This window comes from Natator depressus, chromosome 1 (genome assembly GCF_965152275.1).
Source record: "Natator depressus isolate rNatDep1 chromosome 1, rNatDep2.hap1, whole genome shotgun sequence".
In the NCBI taxonomy this organism is placed as follows: domain Eukaryota; kingdom Metazoa; phylum Chordata; order Testudines; family Cheloniidae; genus Natator; species Natator depressus.
Genome location: NC_134234.1, coordinates 2,553,660 through 2,564,504, shown reverse-complemented (window position 1 = coordinate 2,564,504; position 10,845 = coordinate 2,553,660). Strand labels below are relative to the sequence as shown.

The following is a 10,845-nucleotide window of genomic DNA, read 5'->3' as shown; positions in this document are numbered from 1 at the left end:
AAGTATCTTGTCTCCTCATTGGTCATTTTGGTCAGGTGCCAGCGAGGTTACCTTTAGCTTCTTAACCCTTTACAGGTGAAGGGGTTTTTCCTCTGGCCAGGAGGGATTTTAAAAGGGGTTTATCCTTCCCTTTATATTTATGACAACCCGCGAGAACAGCCTCCAGTTGTGCATGTATTGTCTCATAATGGCATTGTCTCTCCATCCAGGCATTTCTCATGTGACCACCACCCTAGATGCTGCACAGACACAGCAAGTCGAGGCAATTTACAGAACGTGCAGGTGACACCGTTCTGCCTCAAAGTTGGAGAACTTCTCTCCTACTCCATGTCAGATTCCAACACAACCGACTTCTCCAACCCCTCCACCTTCATCCTGCTGGGCATTCCTGGCCTGGAGGCAGCCCACGTCTGGATCTCCATCCCCTTCTGCACCATGTACATCATAGCCATCTTGGGGAACTTCACCATCCTATTTATCGTGACGACAGAGCCGAGGCTCCATGAGCCCATGTACTATTTCCTCTGCATGCTGGCCGTCACCAACCTGGTCCTGTCTACATCCACCGTGCCCAAAATGCTGAGCATCTTCTGGTTCAATTCCAGGGAGATAGATTTTAGTTTGTGCCTCACCCAGCTCTACTTCATTCACTGCTGTATAGTGATGGAGTCTGGAATCGTCGTGGCCATGGCTTTGGATCGTTACGTGGCCATCTGCCATCCCCTGAGGCATTCCACCACTCTGACCAACCGCTTTGTGGCCAAGATCGGCCTGGCCGTAGTGCTGCGTGGCAGCATTCTTGCACTGCCCTATCCTTTCCTGGCAAGGCGGTGGCCATATTGTAGAACCAACATCATCTCCCACACGTACTGCGAGCACATAGCCGTGGTGAAGCTGGCCTGCGCTGACATACGCATCAGTAGTTACTACGGTCTCTCTGTGGCATTGTTGAGGACTGGTCTGGATGTGTCTTTTATTGCTGTGTCCTATATCCAGATCCTCAGGGCCATCTTCAGCCTCTCCACAAAAGACGCCCGGCTCAAGACTTTTGGGACCTGTGGCTCCCACCTCTGTGTCATTTTAGCATTTTATATCCCAGCTCTCTTCTCCTTCCTCACACACCGGTTTGGTCACAATGTGCCCCCACATTTCCACATTCTCATGGCCAACATGTACGTTCTACTGCCCTCCATGCTAAACCCCATCATCTATGGGGTGAGGACCAAACAGATCTGGGACAGGTTACTCTGGTACATTACTCATATGGAATAAAGTTTTCTTCTGGTGCTCTGACTCTCAGACCAAGCTCCGTGGAAATCTGGCTGGTGACAATGCGCTGTGCTGCCTTCCCTGAATCACTGACAAGGAGGCCAAAGAGACATTACATCCTTTCTTTACCTTACAGTGCTGTATCAACCTGACAATCTGGGAAATCCATCTATGTACAACTCACAGGGTTGCCACATTTCTTATTGCTGGTAACTAGACAATTGAGGACATGCACTTTCCTCCACCTCTTCCCCCATGGCCCTGCCCTTGTCACTCACTCGTCTCCTCCACTATCCCTATTACTTGCTGGATCATCTCCATCCCCCTCTCTACCCCAGCTGCATCCTATATGTGCCGGGGCTGGAACGGGAGTTTCAGAAGCCTGATGAGGATCCTTCCTGCTTGTAGGAGGCAGCCCCAATTGAGCAGGGGCTGATGTGAGTTAATGACAGTGTGCCCCCCTCCCCCACTCTGCTGTAACTTGACACTGCCAGATCCCCTTTTCGACTGGACTTTCCATCTGAAAACTGGGAGGGGAGAGTTATTGGTGTGGGACCCTAGCGTCCTGGGGTGGAGGTTATGGGAGTACAGGGTGGAGGGTTTAGAATGGATATTAGCATGGGGCTGATGGGGGAAGGGGATCTGGGAATCTCTTTTTGAAAATCTCTTTTTATCCCCCCATTTTGCAACCTCAGCTTCTCCAGCTCCTGTTTCAAATTTTCCTTTTCATCTTTCCAGATCTCATGCTCCTCTGCAAACTTATTCACAGCCTGATACATAATCCAAACAGCAGCATTTGTCATTTGTTCCTTGTTAGGAGTGGGAGTGCCACAAGTCTGATATTTTAATACCATTGCATTCAAGCACCCTTCCCCAAACAGGACAGGAACAGCATTTGGCAGCCAGTGATGAGAGCCAAGATCTTCACATGGCTGTGTCAGTAAACACCCCTCAATCATAACCGGGGATTTTGGGGCATCCCCTTCAGCCCCAGTATGATGACCCCTCACTGTCTGCATTTGCGAACCCCAATTTGTCAATAATAAGTCAAAATTGTTTCAGACCAATATTTAAATTAGTTGGTCAGCACCAGTGATCCATGATACCAAGCTGTCAAGGTTCCTTCCCCACTCTTAACTCTAGGGTACAGATGTGGGGACCTGCATGAAAGACCCCCCTAAGCTTACTTTTACCAGCTTAGGTTAAAACTTCCTCGAGGTACAAACTATATTACCTTTTGCCCTTGGACTTTCACTGCCATCACCAAACGTCTAACTGGTATTACTAGGAAAGAGTCCGTTTGGAAACGTCTTTCCCCCCAAAATCCTCCCAAATGTTACACCCCCCTTCCCGGGGAAGGTTTGATAAAAATCCTCACCAATTTGTATAGGTGACCACAGACACAAACCGTTGGATCTTAAGAACAATGAAAAAGAATTCAGTTTCTTCAAAGAAGAATTTTAATAGAAGTAAAAAGAATCACCTCCGTAAAATCAGGATGGTAAACACCTTACAGGGTAATTAGATTCAAAACACAGAGAATCCCTCTAGGCAAAACCTTGAGTTACAAAAAGACACAAAAACAGGAATCTACATTCCATTCAGCACAGCTTATTTTCTCAGCCATTTAAACAAACAGAATCTAGCGCATCTCTAGCTAGCTTACTTACTAAGTTCTAAGACTCCATTCCTGTTCTGTCCCCAGCAAAAGCATCAACAGACAGAGAGAGAGGCTTTGTTTCTCCCTCCCCCCAGCTTTTGAAAGTATCTTGTCTCCTCATTGGTCATTTTGGTCAGGTGCCAGCGAGGTTATCCTAGTTTCTTAACCCTTTACAGGTGAAAGGGTTTTTCCTCTGGCCAGGAGGGATTTTAAAAGTGTTTACCCTTCCCTTTATATTTATGACACAAGCTCTTATTGAGCAAGCAGTCCAGAGACAGTACTGATTCAGTTTAACGACCTATTCACATAGACATGACAGTAAACTGTCCTCTGCTACCAAATATTAACACTAGAGGGTGCTACAACCCCTCACATGGGTCTTTAATGGCTCCCAGTGGAGAGGATTACTGTCCTACCAGTGAAAACATCCACAAGAATTATCTGCAATACACAGTATTTTATTGAGAAGGAATTACTCAAGCGGTGGTGCATTATATCAAGCACGTAACTCCTATGTTAGACAAAGCTATACGTTAAGAGATATACATTCCCCTAAATAAGCCATTTTTTCACAGAGATACACAAGTAGTTCCTCTGCTGGCCCCATGGAGTGCAGCTTGGCACACAGAGAAAGTGGTAAAGATCACCCCTTGTTCACTCACTGACCAATCATTCACTCTGGCTCTCTGCATGACATTCTGCTGCAAGGTCATTATAACCGGGTCAGTCTGTGCTCCATGCCGGAACTTTAGACATGTGATATTTACTTTTGCTTGCACCTATACTTACCGACAATAGGTTGAACATTGATCACACATGCGGGTTTAGCCAGTTCTTCATCAAATTCACTTCTGCTTAAAGGGGACCTGCTCCCAGGATCCTCTGCAGCCGTCCAGCCATGTTGAAGTCATTTCAAGTTATGCTCACGTCATTCATTCAGTATAGCCACACCAATTTGGCACCATCCCAAGAGTAGCAAAGATGAACTTGCCAACCTTATCAAATGATTGGATGAAACCTCCGCAAAATATGGCATGGAAATCAGTGCCGAGGAAACCAAGCTGATGACAAACAAACGTGACAGGATGAGTTCATATATCACTGTCAATGGACAAGAGCTGGAGAGAGTGAAACAGTTCAAGTGTTTGGGAGCAATTATCACTGATGAAGGATTAAAGGCAGAAATTCTGGCAAGAACTGTGCAAACAACAGCAGCAGTAGCAAAACTAAGGCCAATTTGGAGGAACAGGAACATCTCCCTGGAATCCAAATTGAAACAGCTGCATGCACTGGTCATCTCCATTTTTCTGTTGTGTGCAAGACATGGACCCTTATGGCAGAACTTGAATGGAAAATACAGGTAGTAGAGATGAGATACTTCCATAAAATCCTAGACATCTCCTACTTCGACCACGTCACTAATGAAGAGGTCCGCAACCTCATTATTTAGTGCTCTGGGTCATATGAAGACCTCCTGATGCCCATGAAGAAACACAAGCTCAAGTGGTACGATCATGTAACAAGATCATCTGGCCTATCCAAGATCGTCCTCAAGAGACAGTAAAGGGGAAGAGAAAAAGAGATAGACAGAAGAAGTGATGGATTGACAACAGAAAAGAGTTGACAGGAGTGGACATTGCAGAGACTCAAATACTTACACAGGATCATCAGGCCTGGAGACAATTTATAGATTGCTCATCAGTGATGGTGCCCCAACAAACAATGAGGTTATGGGAATGATGATGATGGATGATGATAAAGTTTGCCAAACTTCAAGATTTCCCAGGCTGGGTATCTGCTTTGGGCTGAATTGTTTTTTGAAAGTTTCAGGCATATCAGTTTAGCAGACTTCTATGACGAAGTTAGGAGCAAATATGTCTTGACCATGTTGAAAATTTCATATAATTATTCCACTGAGGAGCCCTAGCACCTTGCTTTCCAGGGGATAAAATTCAAGTAAGAGCAATCAGAACACTGAAGTGCAAGAGGAGGAAGTAACAGTGCATCTACATTAACACACAACTGGCTCCTGAGGTCTTTACACAGTTCATACTCCAAGGGGAGTTTTGCTTGCATTAATACGCAAACTAGATACCATTAACTTGGGTTTGAATAGAGACTGGGAGTGGCTGGATCATTACACGTATTGAATCTATTTCCCTAAAGTTAAGTATCCACACACCTTCTTGTCAACTGTCTAAATGTGCCATCTTGATTATCACAACAAAAGTTTTTTTTTTTTTCCTCCTGCTAATAGCTCATCTTAAGTAATTACCCTCTCACAGTCTGGCAACTTCCAACTTATCTGTATGTATATATATTTCTTCTTACCATATGTTCCATTCTATGCATCTGATGAAGTGGGCTGTAGCCCACGAAAGCTTGTGCTCTAATAAATTTGTTAGTCTCTAAGGTGCCACAAGTCCTCCTGTTCTTTTTGCTGATACAGACTAACATGGCTGCTACTCTGAAACCTAAAAGATGTGTGCTCATGTACAGCAGCAGCTGTTGCCATGTTCCCTTCCACAGCCTTTGTGGGGATGTCGTGGCAGCAGGCTTGCTACAAAGCTGCAGATCTATAGACCAGTGGATGGAAGCAACATGTGGGGGATGAAGAACTCCGGGCTGACGTTTTGAATGCTCCTGGTCTCCAGCAGCTACTCCTCATCAGGTGGCAGCATAAGATCAACTGTACCTATGAGCTGTGTCAGAGTGGCACTTGTCTTGCTAGGGACACATTACTAGCGTAAAAGACCATTTAATTTTGAAGTGGGTTTACAGACGAAAGCCACTACATGGCCAGCTGTTATGTGGGTTCCAAAAGCTTAAGTGATGTGATGGTGCCCCCATAAGGCTTTATGGAAATATGCATATGTATGTATATATATGACATAACTGGAATATGTTTTATGCTACATATGCCATGTAACATATCTCTGTAGAGGTTATGATCTACTGAATCTATTAATCCTACTTGTATGCATCTATCATTTTTGTATTATCAGTTATGAATAATGGCTGTATACTTGTCTGATTCTAAGTAGGTTTTAGTGAAGCAGTTGGTCAGCTTCCTGAGAAAAGACTGTTCTCAGTAAGTGCCCAATCAAGAAGCCCTTAAGCCAGCAATGAACTTGGAGATGCCAATCCATGTCTGAGCATTCCCAGGAATGTGGGACTGGGAGTATCTCAGAGAATGCTAACATCGAGGTCCTGTACTTCAATCTCTTACCTAGCAGCTTAAATTTGGCCTCCAGGACCTCTCTCCTCTCCTCCCCTAAGTCACTTGTATCTATATGTACCACGACCACAGGCTTCTTCCCAACACTACACATAATTCTATCTAGATGTCTCGAGAGATCTGCAACCTTTGCACCAGGCAGGCAAGTCACCATGCGGTTCTCACAAACCCAGCTATCTATGTTTCTAATATCTCACCTAAAATCTCTGTAGCAGGGTATAAAGTGGGAATCTCACACCGAACAAGCTGTGCATTTCACCCTGCTTGCAGCACCACTGAGACAGATGCAATCCAGAACTGGGCGCTGCTGAGGCCTCTGGCATCCTAATCTGGGCCCCCTCTCACAGCGCGAGGTCGTGACAAGCTACAGAACCCTCCAGGACCTCGATGTTAGCATTCTCTGAGATACTCCCAGTCCCACACACAGGGCCAGTTAGACAGACAGAGCTGCAGGGTCTCAATGCATGGATGAGACGATGGTGGAGGGAGGAGGGGTTTAGATTTATCAGGGAATGGGGAAACTTTTGGGAAAGGGGGAGTCTATACAGGAAGGATAGGCTCCACCTAAACCAAAATGGAACCAGATGGCTGGCACTTAAAATTAAAAAGGTCGTAGAACAGTTTTTAAACTAAGGACTGGAAGAAAGCCAACAGGCGAGGAGGAGCACATGATTCAGACATCCCTTAGGGGAGGATCTATTAATAGACAGACAATCTCTATGTCCTAGTGAGGACGAGAGGTTGCAAAATGATAAAATACAGGCAGGGTCTGATCAGAAACAGTCAAATAAAAAAAAAAGTCCCATTCAATTCATCGTGTAATGGCAGACAGCTAAAAGGAGACAAGTTTTTAAAGTGCTTATATACCAATGTTAGAGTCTAAATAATAAAATGGGTGAACTAGAGTGCCTCATATTAAAGGAGGATATTGATATAATCAACATCACAGAAACTTGGCGGAATGAGGATAATCAATGGGACACAGTCATACCAGGGTACAAAATATATCAGAAGGATAGAACAGGTCGTGCTAGTGGGGGAGGGGCACTATATGTGAAAGAAAGCATAGAATCAAATGAAGTAAAAATCGTAAATGAATCAAACTGTATCATAGAATCTCTATGGATGGAAATACCATGCTCTAATAAGAAGAATATAGCGGTAGGGATATATTACCGACCACCTGGCCAGGATGGTGATAGTGAATGTGAAATGTTCATGGGGATTAGAGAGGCTATTAAAATAAAAAACTCAATAATAATGGGGGATTTCAATTATCCCCATATTGACTGGGTACATGTTACCTCAGGACAGGATGCAGAAATGAAGTTTCTTGACACCTTACCTGACTGCTTCTTGGAGAAGCTGGTCCTGGAACCCACCAGAGGAGAGGCAATTCTTGATTTAGTACTAAGTGGAGCACAGGATCTCGTCCAAGAGGTGAATATAACCAGACCTCTTGGTGATAGTGACTTTAATATAATTAAATTAAATATCCTTGTGGCAGGAAAAACACCACAGGAGCCCAACACTGCAGTATTTAAACTCAGAAAGGGGAACTACACAAAAAACCGAGGAGGATAGTTAAACAGAAATTAAAGGGCACAGTGCTAAAAGTGAAATCTCTGCAAGCTGCATGGAAACTTTTTAAAGACACCATAATAGAGGCTCAACTTGAATGTATACCCCAACTTAAAAAAACATAGTAAGAGAATCAAAAAAGAGCCACCGTGGCTAAAGAACAAAGTAAAAGAAGCAGTGAGTGGCAAAAAGGCATCTTTTAAAAAGTGGAAGTTAAATCCTAGTGAGGAAAATAGAAAAGATCAAACTCTGGCAAATCAAGTGTCCATTCTTATATTATGTTTATGTTTAGTATATTGGGTGGAGGTCAGTCAAATAGGATACCAGCTTGTTATTTTCTGTTTGCTTATTTCGGGAAAGAGAAGTAGGGACAGAAAAGCATCAAGATGAGTGAAAACAGGAAAGCAATTGCAAAATTGGATCTATTCAGATTACGGGCTCTAGAAAATGAAAACGAACTTAGGAGAATTTTGGACCTAAAGCAGGCAGAGGCTGCCAGAGAGGAGGCTGAGCACTGAAGGGCTATAGAAGTAAAACAAGAAATTGAGGAGAAAGAAAGAGTGGTAACACCAATTGGACATGCTGGAAAAGCAGAGGCAGAACCCTCCCACTTCACTGATTCCCACCTCTCCAAAAATCTACACATCTTTGAGAGGCTGTGTGTGATTCACAAGATTCCTGATGACCAGAAGATGCCCACTTTAGTTGCAAAGGTAACTGGTACTTCTCTGGATATATTCCTTAAAATGCCAATTGACAATGCTTTAGATTTTTTGTAAATTCATAGAAATGGTTTGGAAGGAATTTCAGAGTCTTAAAATAAATTTTGGAGTCTTAAGACAGGTACTAGTATGAGTAAGGTGGGATATGCAAACAAAATGAAAGATGTGATGGAAAAGTGGATAAGGGTGTGTGAAGGAGCAGAGAGATGGCTTCTAGGCATAGCAGGGGTTAAAGAATACCTGTGAGTGCAGCTAGCCCTGCCCTATTATACCTGCAGAGAATGCCAGTTCTGGAAGGGGAAGAAAAGAAGGGAGCCTGGCTTAGTCAGGGGCTCACTGGTGAAGAGCCAGGAGTTCTCTGTGTGCCTTCCTGAAGGCATAGACAAAACCTGCCTGCCAATGCAGCTACTGGAGGCAAGTAAGTCTTTCTCTGCTCTGCTGACAAGCCCCAACTGCAGGGAAACTAAACTAGCAAGGCCACACCCAAAACTGAAGGACTTACATAGGAAGCAGCTCAGGCAACAGGTCCTGAACTCCCCCTCATGTCTGGGAGCAAGATCTATGTCCTTTGTTTAAGGGTGTGAGCGACCCAGGACTCTGAGCCAGGACCTGAGGGTAAAGTAGGGGGCCAGGTTCCCTCACAGCCCCTAACCGACGATCTTGCCACTAGGCTGCCTGGCCACTGAAGGCCCTATCACAGGGTGTTACTCTTAGACCCGCAGCAGGGGCCTCTCTATGGGGTTGGGGAGCAGGCACATACCGGAAACAGTGTTGGTATATAACATTCTAAATACTGTTTATTGTTTACAGAATGAACGTCATTCACTCTACATTCATACCCCAAACATACTATACCAGAGTCCACTAGTCAGGAGTCCCAATGGTCAGTCAGGGTTCAGTCCAGTCACAAGGTGCGGGGAGTCCACGAATACCACACCATATCCCAACAGGGCTCTGGATTATTGAAAGATTGCAAATGGGTGAAGCCAGCATTTATAATCATTTTGTGACATCATTAGTCTTTTGTGTCTGTTGGCCTGGGCCTTCACCCTTTGTTCCAAAGAGATAGTCCTGCGCACGCCACCATGATCCAAGGAACACCATTTCCTCCAATTCTTATACATTTCCATGACAGTCCATCTGGTTTTATTTCCTTATCTGCTGATTCTTCATTTTTCCGAGGACACAACAAAGTTGTTTTGTACAAATAGGGTTTGACCACTTGACCTTTAAGTTCTTGCTTCGGTTGCCAAAATGCAAGTCATGCACTCATGTTCCAACCACACTAGGCCCCAGGGCCTATAACACATTACAGATATATAGATTATATGTAGACATATATGTACATATCCCAAAATTCCCCCTTCACATGATTAATACTATTAATTATTGTGTCACTTTATAATTTTGCAAGCAAGACAATTTTATATATTATTGGTTCCAGAGCTTCTTGTCGCTTTCTCATTCAGCAGTATAAACATAGCATAAAAAAGGTCAATAAAATCATTAATACAAGTAGTATAACAATAGCATGTATCATTAAATTTGGAAGAGCTGCAACACTGGGAGACCATCCTTTAAAAGCATCATACCAGTGATGAGCTGTCAATTCTTCTCCTTTTCCCAATCTTAATATTTGACCATTGACTAGAATGTTTTTTTCCCCCAACTGAGCAGAGTTTGATGCATCTTTTGCATACTGCCTAATTTTTCTCACTCTCATCTATCAGTTTTTCCCATTGTTCCCAAGGTATCCCCAAATCAAAGGACTAGTCCACATATTTTGGTTCCCAAACAAAGTCTTTTTTCAAAAATAGAGGACCTCGGTAAATAATTCCATTAATAATTAATTATTCCATTAATCCCATAAATAATAACCTCTATTATTAATACAATAATAATAGGTGTTAAATTATTAATATAATAACTAATTGTCAGGGTAATAATTAAATTGATTGTTAATAATTAATTATTAAATAATAATTAATTTAGCCATTAGAGGCTAAATATTGCATGGTACATTGTCCGCTTGAATGGTTCAAATCACAACCCTCTAGGTTCCAAGTTAGCTGCAGACACACCCACTTTTTCGCCCCCCACTCTTCACAATGTTTTGTTAGTTCTATTAATTTATAACCCCCTTCTTCTTGAATCAAGTGTATCCTGCTTTTAATGATGCTGCCCCTGGTGGGACACAACAGAGAGTATCAATTCAGGACAAATTGCTTAGAGCAGGGCAGTTACAGCCCAAGGCTGGGTTTCCTTTACCATTAAGACTCACCAAACCAGTCAACAGAGAGGACTTTAGTTTCACCCCACTAAGCATAAGTCATACAAGCAACTCCCTTATACACTGCAGGTTCCCAGTATCACCA

General features: G+C 43.4%; 1 protein-coding gene across 1 annotated transcript; it reads left to right on the top strand.

Annotated features, from left to right (window-relative positions):
* The first annotated feature begins 327 nt into the window (after nucleotides 1-327).
* On the top strand, nucleotides 328-1,272 carry LOC141997799 (olfactory receptor 52E2-like). The gene has a single exon (XM_074970271.1). It carries the CDS (start codon nucleotides 328-330, stop codon nucleotides 1,270-1,272), a length of 945 nt encoding a protein of 314 aa, XP_074826372.1.
* Nucleotides 1,273-10,845: the final 9,573 nt, after the last annotated feature.

What these genes read in the sequence shown, in the direction of transcription:
- LOC141997799 (XM_074970271.1), top strand. Translation starts at nt 328, where the DNA reads ATGTCAGATTCCAACACAACCGACTTCTCCAACCCCTCCACCTTCATC.